General features: G+C 38.3%; 2 protein-coding genes across 3 annotated transcripts in view; one reads left to right on the forward strand and one right to left on the reverse strand.

Moving 5' to 3' along the window:
• Nucleotides 1–692: 692 nt before the first annotated feature.
• On the forward strand, nt 693–11,040 carry LOC121372204 (hornerin-like). Of its 2 annotated transcripts, XM_041498489.1 has the most exons (4): nt 693–842; nt 4,155–4,193; nt 7,917–8,031; nt 9,322–11,040. In XM_041498489.1, the coding sequence occupies exons 1-4, from the start codon at nt 697–699 to the stop codon at nt 10,930–10,932; spliced, it is 1,911 nt and encodes a 636-aa protein (XP_041354423.1). In that variant the 5' UTR covers nt 693–696; the 3' UTR covers nt 10,933–11,040. The 2 variants fall into 2 exon arrangements, with proteins under 2 accessions (XP_041354423.1, XP_041354424.1); XM_041498490.1 differs by lacking the exon at nt 4,155–4,193.
• A 1,865-nt stretch (nt 11,041–12,905) lies between these two features.
• LOC121369951 overlaps nt 12,906–19,241 on the reverse strand; it is a 17,162-nt gene continuing 10,826 nt past the window's right edge. Inside the window, exons 2-4 of the mRNA XM_041495034.1 lie at nt 16,559–16,945; nt 15,878–15,980; nt 12,906–13,518 (exon numbers count right to left, since the gene is read on the reverse strand). Of these exons, the coding sequence (XP_041350968.1) occupies nt 13,212–13,518; nt 15,878–15,980; nt 16,559–16,945 (797 nt within the window). The 3' untranslated portion in view covers nt 12,906–13,211. The remainder of the gene's footprint in view (nt 13,519–15,877; nt 15,981–16,558; nt 16,946–19,241) is intronic.

Consider the following 19,241-nt stretch of genomic DNA (forward strand, 5'->3'; position numbering starts at 1 on the left):
CAGCAAGGGATCTTTTATATGCACCATACCACAGACAGGACCTACAAAAATGGGAGTCTATGTATTCTTGGAAACACCTTCCTCGTTAACCCCCCCCCTTCCCACCACATACATACCACCACCACCACCGCCGCCACCATACCACCCCTCCACCATCCCACCCCTTCCCGGTAGGTACGACCCTGGTGAGTCCGAGAGTACTAATTCACATCATTATGTCTAGAATTAAACGTTTGACAGCCTGGGAAGTGCCACTTCGACCAACAAGGGGCCGGATTTAGCTCAGTCGGTTGAGTGCTCGCTTGAGGTGCTTGCGTCGTAGGATCGAACCACCTCGGTGGATCCATTCAACTGATTGAATTTTTTCTCGTTCCAACCAGTGCACCACAACTGGTCAGCGGTCGTGGGATGTGCTTTCCTGTCTGTGGGAATGTGTATATAAAAGATCCCTTGCTGCATTAGAAAAAAAAATGTAGCTGGTTTCCTCTGATGACTATGAGTCAAAATTATCAAATGTTTGACATCCAGTAGCCGATGACTAATTAATCAATCAACGTGCTCTAGTGGTGTCGTCAAACAAAACAAACTTAATTCTTCATTAAACGAACAGTTTATAAACGGGTTCTGTTTGGTCAGGTGAATTTAAAAAAACCTATATTTAACTGTTCTTAGAGTTGCTATGGATACGACGAACCAATGACAGTGACTGTAGATATGCCAGGATACACCGGCAAGCGATCCGAACCTCACCGGATGACCATCATGCAGTATGGGGACCTCAGCCAAGGGTGCAAGAATACCGGCCCCATTTACGATCCGGACGAGTTTCATGTTGGAGTGGAGTAAGTACAATTATATTATGGCTTCAACGAGTTGCCATTTTCAATCAACTTCATCAGTTCATGTTTTGAATGAAATGATAAAATGAATAAAACATGTTAAAGTCTGGAAAGGGAGACCAGGACTGTAATTTGAATATACATCACGCGAACCCAAATGAGAATGCTATTTTGAAGTCGGATCTGAGTTAACAAGCTAGTCGGAGAGAAATATAAATAAAAAATAATATTGTTGAAGTCATGGCCGCACGGTAACTGACAAATTAGAGGTAGATTCGAGCAGGTTACATGCGTATAAATAAACAATGAGTGCAAGTTTATTAACTATGGTAACAGTAAACAGTTATCTCCCTTGTGTACGAAAAGAAAAGTGTTAGCGTGGGGGTTTTTCGTGGGGTTTTTTTGTTGTTGTTTTTGTGGGGGTTTTTTTCTTTTTTTCTTTCTTTCTTTTTTGTAATTGGTTCGATGCCTGACGGCTAATTGTTTGTAATATGAAGTAAAGTCCTGGACATACAGCCCAGATAGCTGGTGTGTGTGCCCAGGACAGCGTGCTTGAACCTTAATTAGATATAAGCACGAAACTAAGTTAAAGAAAGAAAGATAACCACAGAATCTTTTCTTTATTTTTGTCATAATGCATCCCGTCCTATGCTCTACACCCGCGTCACTCCAAAAAGAAAAAATGACACCAACGCTCGCTACCATAAACAGTTTTGCAAACAATTTAAACAGCTGGTTTTAGCTTTAAAAATTTTAGTAGAGTCATTTTTTTATTTATGGCTATGTAGTCAGAATTAAATGATTTACCTGGGGGGGGGGGGGGTGGGGTGGGGTTCGAATATGAACCAAGTGGACCTTTTCTATTTTGTTTTTGCACCACCAGAAACTCCATATGTATAAACCTGTATGTTTTAGTTCTGAAAGAGGACCATTTGCTTCAGCGGGGGGGGGGGGGGGGGGGGGGGGGGGTCGGGGTCCGAACCCCCAGACCCCCCCCCCCCCCCAGCCTACGCTCCTGGATTGTAATGGAGATATGGCGACTGGTTGAAGCATATTTTTTTTTATTGCATATGCGTGTAGTATATAAAAGGATTGGGCACAGGGTATCCAACTTACGAGGAGGCCCTCTCCTACTTAGCCTACAATATATTATTATTATTATTATTATTATTATTATTAGGCCCTATTATTATTATTATTATTAGAAAAATATCGGCTACTTCAGCAATTTGCGAAACATGAGTAATTATAATGTAATCGAACAGTGTTTTATTCCTCAAATCATTGTGTTTATTTAATATATAAAGAACAAATTGTTAGAATCGTCATTTAACGTGGTTCTACCATTTAGTACTAGGCTAAATGCAGATCAACTGGTCCACAAACTTTAAATTTAGAATCCAAAATAAGTTGTCCGCTGATTAAACAGTTTAGGATCAAAAGAAATATGGCGCTGTGTGGCTGGTTCAATAATGTACTTATCCAAACAAATTAAATTATTAAACATTTCAGGCAATATTTTAGTGGGTTGTTTTGAAGGTCAGAAGCCGTGTGATCCTACCTTTAAACAAAGTCTTTAAACCCTAACGGGTTTGAGGGAAGGCAGATCCAACGGGATATTTTGTGTTCATTCTCTGACATTCCCCCCGACGGCTCTGGAGTAACAGACAAACTCGTACATCCTTATACACACATGTTCGTCAATAACAGTAAAATAAAATGGTACATAATAATTATACAGTTAGGAATTGTATTCGCCGCTTTACATCTTTGACAATGCCCACTTCGGTCATTTGTGGTTTTACGAATAAGAGCTGTATGTGACGGCCATGGCTCATATTGAACAATGATTAGCAACAAGAGACGCATATAATTCGAATGCTCGTAAATTAATGCGACTCGCGGTGTCTGTTTTGAAAGCAGTCCATCGATCTTGTGAACTAAGATTTCGGGTTTTTTCTGACCCGAGTCTCAAGGAAATTCATATTTTGGGGCATACAGTGCAACCTATTTAAAACGCCACCTTCAGGACCTAACCAAATGTGCCTTCTTTGTGAGCAGGTGATCCTTTAATAATGAGATCAAATATTTGCATGTATGTATATAATGTCTATATCTAAAATTCCCTTTAAAGACATGTTGTTTTATACAAGCTGCCCTTTATACCTTAATGTTCATTATGGGATATTTATTTTATTTTATATTGCTATATTACTAATTTTGTGCTCAGACGCCAGTAACGTCTGAGACCATCTGAAACTCAATATTTCACGAGCGTGTTCCCTTGGTAACCTCATTTGAGTAAGTGTTTGTTAAATCATATTGCACTGAGGACGGATCTAGAATTTCTGAGGGGGCACAACAATTCTTAAAAGTGAAATCTTGACCTCCTAAGAATCGGAGGGTCAATGGAAGGCTATTTCCTCTGGCGTACCCGGCAGAGGACATGGGGGCCACCATTTATATTTTCTTCTTGTCTCTTAACACTTGTATAAACAGTGTTCCCCCACCTCCACCCCCACCCCCAATGTGGTAATCCCATCCAGTATACAATCCTGGCAATGCCAATGACTATTTCAGTGTTTAGAGCAGATAGGAAAACTCGGTCGAAATTATATGTCAGTGTTTTAATCAAAATGAACCAGGAAGAGAAAAATGTGTCTGTCATTTTGACGGCGAGGGGCCAGAGCCCACCTGTCACCCACTTCAGTCCACCCTGTGTCCTTACTTCAGTATATCTTGTCTGTGGATTGTACCATGTAATATTATAATGTAGCTCGATGATAATTTTCGACTTTAGTGTTGTAAGCTTTAAGACGATTAGTGAACTACACGGTTAACCTGTTCTTAACAGAAAACCGCATTGTACAGACCTGTGGATTCTATACCATCACCGCCTAGTTACGTAGTCTCAGTTACTTTTGATAATATTTAGTTCACATGCGGTAATAACTAAGAATAATCATTGGTGAAACGTAAAGGTATATACTTTTTTTTTTTTTTTAAATGAATAAAATATAGTACATTGATAAACAAATGGAAAGTATTTAATAGTGGCTTTGAAATGCTGTGTCGCTTGCGCTATTATCACGAAGTTCGGATGCGCCTGCGCTATTATCACGAAGTTCGCATGCGTCTACGCTATTATCACGAACTTCGCCTGCGCCTGCGCAATTATCACGAAGTTCGGATGCGCCTGCGCAGCGCTGACACATTTTCTGATTGTTTGGTACTTGTGTGCATTAGTTTATATTTGTTTATTGTGTCATGTAATTTTATACACGCTTGATATTTAATGCTTCATTTTATTTACAGCCACATGAAAAAGCATCAGAGACGAGCAAAAGCAAAGCAGTATGTGGCTATGTCTTTCTGTCTGTCCGTGTGTCTGTGTTTGTCCAGTGCTAGAGATAGATCATTTAAATGTTCGGTACATTGGTGTGGGATTTTTGCTTGCTTTATTGTACGTGCAGGGGCGGAGGCAGGGTTTTTTTATGAATGGGATGGAATGTTAAAAAAGGGCACCTCCAGTATTGAATAATGTACTATCTATGTGGAAATCTTCTACAGAAATATCATGCTGACCAAGATATTACACGATCCTCAATACAAAAAAAAGAAAGAAAAAACAATGAATACAAATTGTATTCATCTTATGTGCTAAACACAGTATTTCGGGGTACTTCAGATTATGAGGTGTGTGTGCGTACCCCAGCACCCTCTCTATTGATCCGCGCATGTACATATACTTGTAGTTTTGTACAAATGTACTAACATAATTAATATCTATACTAATATTATTAAAATTCAGGGCCGTATCTAGCTTAAATTAACTATAGAGTGCGGTGCAGTGATACAAGTATAGGGAAATGAAAATAAAAATATAGGGTTATTTCTAGTTTTAAAAAAGAGGACTTCAGAAACATAAAAAGAACACTTTATCGTATGCACTTCTAAACTAAAGAGGACTAAGATGGCCTGAACACTTTTCACCATGCATTTCCATCATCCTACCCACAGTATTAGGTGTAATCCATGTAAAAATGCGTGGCAATTCGATTGCAACCGTATATAGCTGTCGGGCAGTCATGCTAATTATGAATAAACGTTGTAATCCACATTCGGGCATTTTTCATTAATTCGGGCAAAAATCGGCCTGTCCCCTACCAAAATGGGAGCCCGTACGCCTATGATATGTACTGGGTGACTTTAGTATCTTTAATTGTCTGTTGAGTATTATATCAGAAAGTAAATTCTAAGGCTCTACCATAATACAAACTTTAAAATGTAATGCTGGAGTGGCAGTCCTCATATACAAAACAGTATTTTAATTCATTGATGTTAAAGTTAAAGTTCGTTTTGTTTAACGACACCAGTGCAGCACATTGGTTAATTAAATATCGGCTATTGGATGTCAAACATTTGGTAATTCTAACACGTCATCATCTAATGCAGCAAGGGATCTTCTATATTTACTTTCTCACGGACAAGAAAGCACATGCCACGGCCTTTGTCCAGTTGTGATGCACTGGTTGGAACGGAAAAAAAAAATCCACTCTGTTGAATGGATCCACCGATGTGGTTCGATCCTGCGAAGGAAGCACCTCAAGCGAGCACTCAACCGACTGAGCTAAATCCCGCCCCTAAATTCACTGATGCATGCTGTTATAAATATGTGATAAGCAGAAATACAAGTTTACAACTTTTTTCTGCTTTTTAATTCATGCATTAATGACACATTTTATTTATAACAAATCAGATTTGAAAAAGAAAAGTAAAAAGTACTAAGTATTTTCCATGGAAAATGGAAAAAATGTGCCTCGTAGTCGTAACATCGCAAGGAATCTTTGTATATATATTCGGGATTCGCCGACAGATAATTGATTTTCTTCTGTATGTTAACGATGTGTTTGCGTGCTGCATAAAAAATGGTTGACAGAGATCCCAGTCTATGTTAATCACGTGATCGACTTTTCATTTAGAATTGTAATGTATTGTTAAAAACTTTTACTTTCCTTTTAAAGGCATACTGTCACAGATTTAAGAACCTTATTTCTCTAAAAATGGATAATAAATAAAAATTACATTAATTGTTGGAAACCAAATCTATTGTCCGAACCAAATTGTTAACAACTACGAAATATTACTCTCCTACCTTTAATTGCCGTTAGATTTTCCCCAAAGTTTGTCCAGACACAAATCGCAAAAAAACCACTACAAATATATAGCGACCGTATAAAATGTTTCATTCGCCAAACGAAAACGAAAATGGTCGCATATGCGATCAAATTGGTCGAAATGTAAAGACCTGCCTCTAGGTACGGCTATGAAACTCCAATTGTCTGTTGAATCATTAAACAAATTTTCATTTTCATATTTATTTGCCTGTATTCTGCTTGCATTATATTTGTGTTTTAAAGGGACTATCATAAGTTTGTGCCATTGTAGCATGTTTACGACTAACATATCCTTTTTGATGACTAAAATGACATATTAAAGATATTTTCCTGTTTAGAATACCAATGTCTGTACAAACAAGATGCTTGTTGTTGTCCTAATGTTTGTAGTAGACCAAACCAGATTTTACCTTCCAATAATATAGTGCTTACGAAAAAAAACAAAAAAAACAAAAACAAATATATATATATATATATATATATATATATATATATATATATATATATATATATATATATATATATATATATATATATATATATAAATATATACACACACATGTATTGGGAAGAAAATCACCAATGACTTCCATAAACATGAGCGCACGACCGAAACACATTAGACAGGCAGACACTGGTAGTCTAAACAAAAGAAAATACATTTAATATGTAATTTTAGTTGCCAAAAAGGCTCAGTTAGTAGGAAACATCTTACAGTGTGAATGGGAACAGTTTTGTTTTGGGGTTTTTTGCGTGTCCATATCCAATGATGGTTCAGGCATGTCCATCCGCGGATCGCATCTCTGGCATGGCTTACGATGGCTGCAGACTGTGGGCGTGTGGGTGTGGGTAAATGTTAGGCACGCTTCCATCAGAGAACTGTTCAAGCACGCCTGTCGTGGGCACAGCCTGTGACTTTAGCCAGAGAGTTCCTGTCCATGACGGGGAGGCTGCAGACTCCGGGTAGTCCTTTTAAATACGCTTGTCATTCGTCATAAATTTGTCCTGCATGTCTATAATAAAACGAAATTTCGCAGCTGAACTAATATACTAATTATATTTTCTTGTTTAGGTTGTCTCATTCCATGTGTTGGTGAATGGAGGACACTCGACTTGAACGTTTTACATGGCGCATTCCATCATGTTACCATTATGCTATCTTTTTGTTTGCTTTTAGACCCATACCTTCTTGTTATGAATCATTTATTACCTTCCGTAAGTTTTGAGATTAACAGCACATTTACAAAATGTTGAAATCTGTTAAACAGAGACAGTACTAGACAATTTATATTTTAAAAATTAATTCATACAGACATACATATATATATATATATATATATGGAATTCTTCATTGGTATTAATTTTGAGAAGATAATCAACTTCTTATAATTGTAAAAAAAAAATCACCTTCTTTTAAACTGTCCTTTATCAGGCACGGCGGAAGCAAGTAGACATTGGGGAGGCTGACGGAGATCGACGACGTTAAGAAACGTTTCTAGGGGGTTCGGGACTATGCTCCCCCGTAACATTTTGAAAAGTAGATGCCCTAAAATGCAATTTCCTACATTCTACAAGTAAAATTCCATCTCTGCCTTAAGATTTACTACCAATAATATTTTTGATTCAGAATTATTTGGGGGGGGGGGGGTGGGGGTGGTAGAGCCCCTCCCCAGCTTACCCCCTCCTGCTCCGCCATGCCTCTTTGTTCCAACAGCTAGGTCTATACAGTAGTGCCACTAGAATTTTGCTACTGGAATGTATTCTGCTATGATATTCTGCGCGCTGCATAACGCTAATACAAGTTGTTATAATTAAGAAGTAGTCTTGTTTATATACATACTTATTAGCTGCATTTTCTTTTAACAAACGTAAACATTAATCAATTTGCTTTGGGTTTCAGACCTGCTGGTTACCTAGGATCTTACCCCGGGCTTAATGGCAAACCATATACGTTTGAAACCACAAATGGTGCCCAGTTGAATGGTGACAGTTCTGTCATAGGTCATGCCTTAATGGTACGTATTTAAGACGGTAAAAATCGTATATTTACAGAAACGTCCATCGATTTGGTGTATCGAAACCCGGGGTAGAGGTGGGTAGTGGTACTCTTTTAACGGAGTAGTGATGGCAATGGCGATAATAGCTGTTTCTGAGTGTTAAAATAATGTAACATTATTGGCTACTATACAGTGTAACAAATGTAGCAATTCATTCGTGACAAAACTACAAAAGTAAATTCAGAAAGTTGAGGGGACATGACTTCTCTTCCATAAAGGGCATTCTTGTAAAAATATTAGTTGTATCACGGATTCTATAAATATATGCATTACCTTCTGATATTAAAAAAGGCGTTAAAGGCATTGATTCTTGTTATTAGGAAGTGTAAAATATTTTCAGCAATTACAATGTTTGTTGCTTACATTATCAATATTGACAAATCCAGTATTGTTTAGGTCGTGTTGTGTTTGGTAGTAGCTTCAAAAGCATTTTATTTTATTTGAAACACAAAAAGGTACTTATCTCGGAAACATGTGTCAGAGACTTTAATGAAAGGTTACACACCACCATTAATTACTCCATGCAGTTCAATACAGTTTTTATGTCAAAATATATTCTGTGAAAAATACAACATTGTCGAGAGGGTCATGCCACTACTAATTTTAGGGAGTACTCTCGACTGACAAGTACCGTGTAAAAAATCAACATAGGTCGACCACGACATTTTTCATGCCTGACCACCGCCTCGTGTTGTTGTTATATAAGTGGCACCATACGACTTGCACAGTTGTTATCAGTTAGTACTACATATATCAAGTTACTTCAAACCAATGGGCTATTTAAATACTACAGAGGTTAACCTACATGTAATCATCAAAGAAAGATTCTCAAAAGGCATATGACAATTTTGAAGTTTTTTTAATTTTTTTATGAGGAACTATTTCCTAAACCGGACTATATTAAGCTGCTACAGTAAGCAACGACACGACAAATAGTGGTGTGTTACCTGAAAGGAGAATAGCCAAATGATAGAACGATATGGGCAGGGGAGTTAATTGAGAAAACGTTTTTGAGGAATTAAATCTGAACAACAAAACCGTAATCAGGGCTTTATCTCTGCACAATGCAGAGTCGAATGGGCATTTTGCAAAATAGTGGTTGATTATATGATTCTCTATCTAGTGCATCGTCTATAAAAGAAAGGATTTTATTCTTATTATCCTGATTTTCATTCTGATAAAAAAGAAACCTACTCGGTTAATAGAGGAAACGTATGAAATAATCTCTTTTTATTGCATGACTTTCAGATATTTGGGGGATCTAGTCCAGATCCTATTGGTTGTTGCGTCATAGGATATTCACCTGGCCATAATGGTGGACGAGACTTAGGGCCAGCTGCACAGCCACAACCAAAACGAGGGCCATTCGATATTATGAATCACCGCCCACTAACCAGTGGAGGTATATTTGGAGACCACCCCTTTTTCTCAGAGCAAGATAAAGGCGTGTCATTCGGCGGTCGAAATAGTCCTAAAAAACACACTGGAATATTTGACCTTAGTTTCAGCGACTTTAGCAACCTTGGGAGCCATCCATTCCAGAAGACAGACTTTGGCGGTATTCTTTCTCCCTCGCTCCGGCACTTGGACCAGCCGCCTGCTCCTCCTCAGTTCCCTGGAAGAAAAGGATTCCTTGAAAGATCTCCGCTGTTTGGTAACGTACAACCACACACTAAGAGTAGTGCCAACGCAGCTTTCGGAGCTGGCTTTAACAGTATACCTAGTTTTAGCGCCGAGGAGAAATATATCCCCACCGATGGGGAAGAGACGCCTGCACCGGGTTCCAGTGATGACCAAGGCAACCATCATGATCAACAACCACATCAAGGACAGGGACAGGGACAAGGGCAGGGTTACCAAGACAACAACCCTCAGGGTGGTCATTATCAAGGGGATAGGCCGTCGTCAGGCGACGGTGGTTACAGAAGTGCCCCTGAAGCTAGCAGGGATCATGGACGAAACCCCAGTGGTGCAGCTCCAGAATACTATGACAAACAAGGAGACAATAATCATGGAACCGAAGGCAGTACTGGTTATCGTGGAGATGACAGCCATGGTGCTGCTGCTGCCGATGGTTATCGTCCCACTGCAGGACACCAGGGTAGTGGACCTTCAGACTACCAAAATAGAGCACCCCATGGTGATACAGCTAAGCACCCTAGTGCTGCCTCTAGCTACCAAGGTGATGGTAGTGCAAATGGCTACCATGGTGATGTTGTTAGACCTGGTTATCCTGGTGAAGGTAGTAAAACTGGTTACCAAGGGGATGGTGGCAGAACTGGCTATCAAGGAGACAGTAGTGGACCTAGACATGGATATCAAGATGGTCCTCACCAGGCTCCGACCGTGACGGATTACAAACCCATCGAAGATAATAAAGTATATGCGGGAGGTGATCATAAGAGCGCGCCTGGTATTGGGGATGTCCTGGCTACAGCGCATTCTGGGAATCACCTTCCCCTGAAGACTCCAGTCAATTCATACCCAACTCATGATGCTCCCGTTCAGTTAGCTGAGGCGCCAGTAGCACATCCTGATTCATATCCTCCAACCTCGGGCCATGATTCAATTCCGGTAGGACCAAACGTAGGCTCAAACGTGGACTCGACACCCATCCAAGGGAATTCTGACCCATACATACCAGTACATGATGCAACAGCTACTTCAAACTCGCCCCCGGACCCATACATACCAGTTCATGATGCAACAGCTATTTCAAACTCGCCCTCCTCGGACACTTCTGCTTATACTCCTTTCCAGCACTCGTTCACTCCTAGTCCACCACAGTACGACACACCACCTCAGTACAACACTGCAGCACCGGCAGCTGTACCCAACCCAGGTACCATCCCAGCTTGAAACAAAGAAGCAACAACAGTGTGCAATAACAGTAATTATTCGACTGCAGAACGTCACCAGCAAACATCTTGGGTGAATTGTCGATTTGAATTAAACTTATTTTTATTATCGTTCTTGTTCTCGTTTATGCTTTTATTATGAATATCTCAATAACTACCACTTAGTTCTACAATTATACAGTAAAAGTATTACTGATTTGCTTTTTATCTTTCGAAGACTATAATATTAATATGGTGCCATTTCAATTGCCACTTTAATTGACATTACAGTGGATACCTATTTACTAGTAGTTATAATGCATCAGAGGTTGGGACGGTTAACAATAGTTGTTACAAAATAACAAAACTTGAACACATCATGGAATTTTTACATTTATTGACAATAGGGTTAGCATGTAGGATGTTTTATTATTTCAAATTTGATGAAGAAGCTGTCTATTCGCTTTTATATCATACATTTGTTGTGGAACAGCGTCAAACAAATTTGTATGACGATGTTTTCAATAAATATACTCTTCAAAAAAGTAGGGGAACCTGAAATATTAATGTTAATACCAACTATTAGACCGAACATGCGTTTTGACCACAGACATCCTAGTAAAGAACGTTCAGGTCTGTTTATCAACACACCGAAGCACATTCCATAGTTTGCACGTGCACCACGCAGTCATCTCGTACACGTGCGTGGGGTGTCATTCTCGATTTTGACAATTTCCAGGAAGGTCGATTAATCACTGTGGAACATTATTTCTGTCAATCTTTTTCATTCTGTTGATCATACAGTTGTTATTGTTTTGTATTTAGTCATTTTTATTGTTTGAATTTGCGATTTACTGATAAAAAAACAACGTTAGTTTTCAAATTTCACTTCTGACCCCAATCGTCCTTCAAGATCTTTGGTGGTCATAACACCTACTGTAATACTGAACTACCGGTTGTAATGTTTGCCCAATTAATTCACTATTATTATATAACCATTCCCCGCAGTTAATATACTTTACAATTTTGGCCATTGTAAATTCTTATTAGAGTTCCCCTACTTTTTTTTTGAAGAGTATATATGATAGTGTAAACGGGTTCTTCGCCGACACTATAGAGGACGAAATAGGTAATAAAGAGCATTGTGTAGAAGCATTTCCTCTAAATAGATTTGTTTTCGATGGGTCGAGACATCATGTTAAAAGCAGCAAGTCAAAGGTAGATAGTATGATATGCAATCTGTCGTAGGTTCCAGCCCTTTCAGTGGATCGTTTAGGTTGCTTTCTGACACATAAGCGTAGGAGACCGGGGACAACTGCTCTTCCCCCGCCCCAGGTCTGAAGCAAACTCGGGCAAAAAAGATCAAGATATTCGAGCAAAATGAGCTTGCCTTAAACCTTTTCACCACATATTTCCATCAATCTACCAACAATATTAGTAATCCATGTAAAAATGCGTCGTGATTCCTATGTAGACGTTGTTTTTATTAATGCTAATATGAATAAATGTTGTTATCAAGATTAGGGCATTTTCGTTTAATTCGTGCAAACATCAGCCTGTCCTCCAAACAAAAATGGGAGAACGTACGTCTATCTGATCCATCTCGTGACAGGTATATGAAAGGTTATAGAAGCAGAGTTCCTCATTCAGTTTCACCCATTAACTTCTGTCATTGGCAAACAGTTCAGATATTGAGATGCAAATCCTGGTCATAAGCACTAAAACAAGTACAGGAGCGGATCCATGTGGTGGGTTCTGGGATGCGCACCCATCCGCTTATTATTTTATTTATTAGCATTTTTTTTTTTTAGGGAAGGAAGAAAAGTTTTACTTCACGACGCATTCAAGACATTTTAATTATGGTTAACCTTTTGTGCACGACTGGTGTATCAAAGGCCGTGATATGTGTTATTCTGTCTGTGGAATGGTGCATATAAAAGATCCCTTGCTACTAATGTGAAAATGTAGCGTGTTTCCTCACTAAGACTATATGTCAAAATTACCAAATGTTTCACTTCCAATAGCCTATGATTAATAAATCAATGTGTTCTAGTGATATCGTTATACAAAACAAACTTTAACTTTTAACTTTTTGTGGGGAAGATTTGGGTCTCATATGTGTTTCTGTGGAAGGTTGCCTTTATAATTATAATGTATGTTGGTGTACTTTGGAAAACATTTCATGTCTTTTATTAAAAAGGTGCACCCCTCCCATGAAGAATCCTGTATCCACCCCTGAAGTATATCCTCGTCAAGTATTTGAAAGTGCACCACTCCCTTGCCTGATGTATCTCTGCGGGGTTATGGCGGTGCCATATTCCGAACTGGCAACTGTAGGATGTGTCTTGTCATGTTTTGTTGCAGGTGGTCGTAGTCATCCGAGCCCGAGACCATATGATCGTAAAAACTAGATTCTACAACATTGTGCATTACGGGTGGATTATTGTACGATAGGGTGTTGTAGTCTTCATATGTCGGTGCCTTCTGTGGTATTAGATCAAACTCAGACGTGGTAACATACGTATATACTCCATCATTGACCATCGAACAATTGGCCCCTGGCTGTGAGTCTTCAGGGAGTTTGGTTTTGTTGATGTTTGCTTTCATTCTGAAAAAAAGAAGAATATATATATATATATATATATATATATATACTGAACAAAAAAAGAAACTTCAGATTTGTACATATAGTATTTGTTGTGTTAAAGAATTCATTGTGTAATGAAATTATATAGGTAGTATTAGCCTTGAGCTGTATTATCAGGTTTCATGAATTTTATCGATTATTTTTGCACTGTTAATCGTCGACAACGTGAAATTCAATTTGCACGTGCATGCATGGTTCGACATGTTCCGTGTAGTATTCGGTCAATTTGTTTTACTTGTCTTACTGACATTGTTGTCAAGTGAACGAAAGCACTTAAAAATTTGTAAAAAAATTAACGTTTTTTACATTGTAGCATTTTCAGTATGCCAAGAATACCCAATAATTTACGCGAACGGGCGATTAGCATGCTTAATGCTGGCATGTCGACAGAAGACTCTGCAAGGCATATTGGGAGTTCTAGTCGAGCGATACGAAATCTTCGCGTAAGATTCGAACGACAGGAAGCACCAACGACTTGCCACGTCGTGACGTCCGCGTATTAAACGCGTGGTCAAGACCGCTATATCATGAACACGCATTTGCGCAATTAATTCCAAACTGCCACTGCTACTTCTGCTAACACACCTGGGCTTCATAATAACCGAATCAGTGGGCAAACTGTTCGTAATCGTCTGCGGGAGAACGGTTTACATGCACGACGTCCTTACGTCGGATGCGTTTTAACGCAACGTCATCGTCTAAATCGTCTTAATTGGGCACGTGTACACACTCGTTGGATACGGCGACGCTGGAATACCATTATTTTTTCGGATGAATCCAGATTTTCTTTAGAACGTGGTGATGGCAGGGTGCGCGTCTACCGTAGGAGAAATGAACGCTATGCTGACTGTTGTGTTCTTGAACGAGATCATTTCGGGGGTGGAGGTTGTGTCATGGTCTGGGCAGTCATTGCCCATGGTTATCGTTCTCCACTAGTCGTCATTGATGGCAATTTAAATGCTCAACGTTACCGCGATGACATTCTCGCTCATCACGTCGTTCCTCTGTTCCATAACAATGCCAACATCTCGATTTTTCAGCATGATAATGCCACCTCTCATACAGCTAGAGACACTGTAAATTTTCTTAGGACAAATAACATTGATTTCATTGAAAATTGGCCCGCTAAATGTCCTGATCTTAACCCCATCGAGCATGTCTGGGATAGTCTGGACAGACGATTGAGGCGTCGTCCCAACCGACCCGCTAACGTCAACGAACTTCGTCAAGCGCTCATTCGGGAATGGAACAATATTCCACAGGCAGAAACCAACACTTTAGTAAATTCTATGCACCCGCGATGCACTGCAGTGGTCAATTCAAGAGGTGGTCATACCCGTTATTAAGTGGGTGGGGTTTTTTTTAAACCCCTACCACACTTGGTCAAAATTTCTCCCAGTTTCTGTTAACCTATGGCCATGAATTTTGCACCAAACGATGCATCATGGAACACTCTTTAAACGCATATATAACAATTATTCCCCCGGTTTGTTTTCATCAAGTTATGTTCAAGCAAAGTTAGCGGAAGTTTCTTATTTTGTTCAGTGTATATAATATATATATATATATATATATATATATATATATATATATATATATATATATATATATATATATATCCATGGCTGATCCATTTATGACCAAATTGGCAGGAGAAATGGCTATATATTTGGGCAGAGAATAGGCAGAGAATAAACGATATATTTGATCAGAGAATAAACAGTGATTTTTAATATCACATTTCAGCCAGACACATAAAGAAGGGTTACCAAATTAATTTCTAAAATGAAAGTAGCTGGTGGAAAGTCTAGTAATACAAATAATGTCCTATTATTCACAGGACATTAAACCCAACAGCAGTGGGTCATGTTCCTTGTAAGCATTATGACCCCCTCCAATGTATGACATAAAATATTTCATTTGATAACATGAGGTGTGGGGTTTTACAGTTTCATTACCACTAAAAAATAATGGCTAGAAAGTTTACAAAGTATTATTATTATTATTATTATTAAAAATTCTAATGACAATACTGAATAGGCCTCTAAGATATATATAATATTAACAATATTTCCTATACATGCATTTGCATAAATTTTGTACCAGATGTAACAAATTTTTTCAAAGTTATTTTCCTATCTTTCCTGTAAATATTCAAAGTTAAAGCTACAATGCGCATGCTTATGTGTCATTTGTCTTGAAGGTTAGTCTTGATTAGAAAAAAACAACAACCTTGATTTCAAACATGTGTAGAGTTGATCAACGACAAAAGACCATAACAAGACCGCGAATATTGGAGAAATCCCCCCCAGATGTTTACCTTTTTCTCACAATTACGACAACCAAGACGCAAGAGATAATTAATCCACAACCAGCAGCTGCGCCGACAATGTGTCCAATAGCATGTGAGTCATCATCATCATCTGAAACATGATCATCATATGAAACACCACCATTTCAAACACAATACTCTCTCTCTCTCTCCCTCCCTCCCTCTCTCTCTCTCTCTCTCTCTCTCTCTCTCTCTCTCTCTCTCTCTCTCTCTCTCTCTCTCTCTCTCTCTCTCTCTCTCTCTCTCTCTCTCTCTCTCTTCTCTCTCTCTCTCTCTCTCTCTCTAACTCCGTTGTGGTGGATCCGTTTTTTGGGGTTTTGTTTTGGACATTATGTTATTATACCTCAACTCCACTCCACTCACCGAGAAAAAATAATATTGTAATAATAGGAAATAATGAGAGCGTTGTTTAATTTACTTAATTGTTGGCGCAATGAGATCGATTGATACTGCAGATCGGTCGACAGACAGATACATGCAATATATAGATATCCATACATCAATACATACATACAGACAGACAGACAGACAGACACACACACACACACACACACACGCACAGATAAACAGACAAGACAGTACCACCTTAGAATTGAAATAAACAATTAAACGCAGTACAAAATCAGACTATATTCATTTTTCTTTTGTTTTAAAAAGCAAATGGCTTACCAAATTTATTATCATTTTGGATGCATTCATATTCCACTTCTGAGGCAACGGCTTGGGAGCCGTGTGGTGTATGTTCAGAGCAATTGCTCTTATTAATTGCAAGGACGATTTGTTTAAAAGAACACTGAGTCCTGTTTGAACACTCCTGGACAAGCTCGTGTAATTCAGAGTCGGTGTACGGAAAAATACAATCGTCATTGTTTCTTTTACAACAATTGTTGGTATTGTTTTTGCAAAGTTGAAAAAGATCCTGACTGTCACACTCAGAATAATTGGATTTGAATAGATGTCCTGCTTTCTTGATAGAAATTATTTCCCCTGACTTGCAAGCAATTTCAATGTCCCTACAGTTGCATACATTGATGGTCGTTATATTCAAAGATGAGCCTGCAAAGAAATGGGTTTTATATTTTGTAGTATTGTGATTTTATTTGGTATTAAATAGATTTGGCGATTTCATTATCATTATATTTATCATAAATCATTGATTAATTTTTAGTCACAAATATTTTTTTGTTTTAAACTATGATATTGCACCTAAGTTAATTTATTAGTATGTTATCATTATACATTTATAATTAGAACTGTGGAGTGAAAACTAAACTTTATTCAGGGTTACTTCAGTTAACAGAGATTCAGGAAGTTTAATGTTTCTTTAGGGATCGTTCTCAATTATAGTTTTTCCCCGCTATAATACATAAAACATGTTTATATTTGTATGTTAGCATTATTTTAATCAACATTTGTTTGTTGTTCTTTTAAAAGCGTCATTACTCCCTTCCTCTGGATAAGTATGCAAGATCTCTTGCTAAATTTTAAAACACTAGATGAAAAATAATAAAATCTTGGATTTCTGACAGTTTTAACGAAAAGGGTAATATTAACTAACATTTTTTTAACTATTAAAGTACGAACTGTGTGGTGGTATCATAATATCATAGCATGTTAATTTTTTTCAGTATGTTTAGCAAAGCCATTAAAAATTAATCCAACATGGAGTATAATTCTTATCATAATAGTTCCGACAAGGTCATGGTCATTTGTTACTAAACGCTATTCACCGTTATGAGTCACTCCTGGGTTAATCAAGCAAAATACTTCCTCAAACTTACCCATTGAAACTGCTTGTATATGTAACGAACTGCTTATTGAGTGTCCCTTTACACTGTTCTAATATATAAGGGAATATACCAACATATCGATTCTCATAGACGACAATAATAACGAAAAAAAGTTTGTTTTATTTAACGACGCCACTAGAGCACAATGATTTTTTTATCTTATCATCGGCTATTGGACGTCAAAAATATGGTCATTCTGAAACCGTTTTTTAGAGGAAACCCGCTGTCGCCACATAGGCTACTCTTTTACGACAGGCAGCAAGTGATCTTTTATTTGCGCTTCCCACAGGCAGGATGGCACAAACCATGGCCTTTGTTGAACCAGTTATGGATCACTGGTCGGTGCAAGTGGTTTACACCTACCCATTGAGCCTTGCGGAGAACTCACTCAGGGTTTGAAGTCGGTATCTGGATTAAAAATCCCATGCCTCGACTGGGATCCGAACCCAGTACCTGCCAGCCTGTAGACCGATGACCTAACCACGACGCCACCGAGGCCGGTACAATAATAACGTGTTTAAAACTGCTACACGAACCGTTTAAGTCGACACATACACTATGGATGTAAAATACTATCACCCTTAACCCTTAAATAAACAATAAAACAAAAAATTATTGTTAAGCAAATAACAAAACCAAAAAATGACGGTTAAGCTGCTAGTTTCAAATCTAATGGAAGGCGTCTTTCATTACCCTAGTTCCGCACAAAAATTGTCCTTTTTTTCTCTTTTTAAAAAAAAAAAGCAGAATAGTAGCTGGTACATTTATTCTGGTTCAGATTAAATTACAGTAATTTACTGGCCAGATGAAACAATATTTTATGACAACAAACATTGTCTCACATTTATCACAGTGACAAGATTGATAGTATTAACAGTGCTATTAAAAGTTAGGTGCACTTTCAACTTTGACCCGGCGAGATGCTATTTGGTATACTGTTACCTAAAATGGTGTAGGCCTACAGAAACATGCAACATTTGAAAATGTTAATATTATATAAATCCTGAAATGTGTGCAAATGATGCTCTGACAATTTCCAACAATAATGTTCTTTATTCTTCATCTGATGAACCAAAACTTTGTTGAGATGTCTTTAAATAAAATTAATATCCCTTTTGTTTACTTAATTAGTTGAAAACGATATATAAAATTGCTGTGATATTAGTTTCATAACGGTCTTAAAGACATTTGTGTACCATGACATAAACTATGTGGTCGGTCTGGGATCGATCCCCGTCGGTGGGCCTATTGGGCTATTTCTCGTTCCAGTCAGTGCACCACGACTGGTATATCAAAGACATGTCTGTGGGATGGTGCATATAAATGATCCCTTGCTGCTAATCGAAAAGAGTAGCCCATGAAATGGCGACAGCGGGTATCCTCTCAATATCTGTGTGGTCCTTAACCATATGTCCGACGCCATATAACCGTAAATAAAATGTGTTGAGTGCGTCGTTAAACAAAACATTTCATTTCCTTTCGTAAACTAATTTAACGCATGCTGTCAATGCTGGTTTGACGGACATGTTGAATGACGCAAGGTCACGACATGTCAGCTGCAG

Source organism: Gigantopelta aegis, chromosome 4 (assembly GCF_016097555.1).
Source record: "Gigantopelta aegis isolate Gae_Host chromosome 4, Gae_host_genome, whole genome shotgun sequence".
Taxonomy (NCBI): Eukaryota; Metazoa; Mollusca; class Gastropoda; order Neomphalida; family Peltospiridae; genus Gigantopelta; species Gigantopelta aegis.

Bases quoted from the DNA above. Each gene is read 5' to 3' on its own strand.
- LOC121372204 (XM_041498489.1), top strand. From the start codon at position 697: ATGACAGTGACTGTAGATATGCCAGGATACACCGGCAAGCGATCCGAA. The intron at 843-4,154 runs GTAAGTACAATT...TTTTATTTACAG, and splicing joins GAGTTTCATGTTGGAGTGGA to CCACATGAAAAAGCATCAGA. The intron at 8,032-9,321 runs GTACGTATTTAA...CATGACTTTCAG, and splicing joins TCATAGGTCATGCCTTAATG to ATATTTGGGGGATCTAGTCC.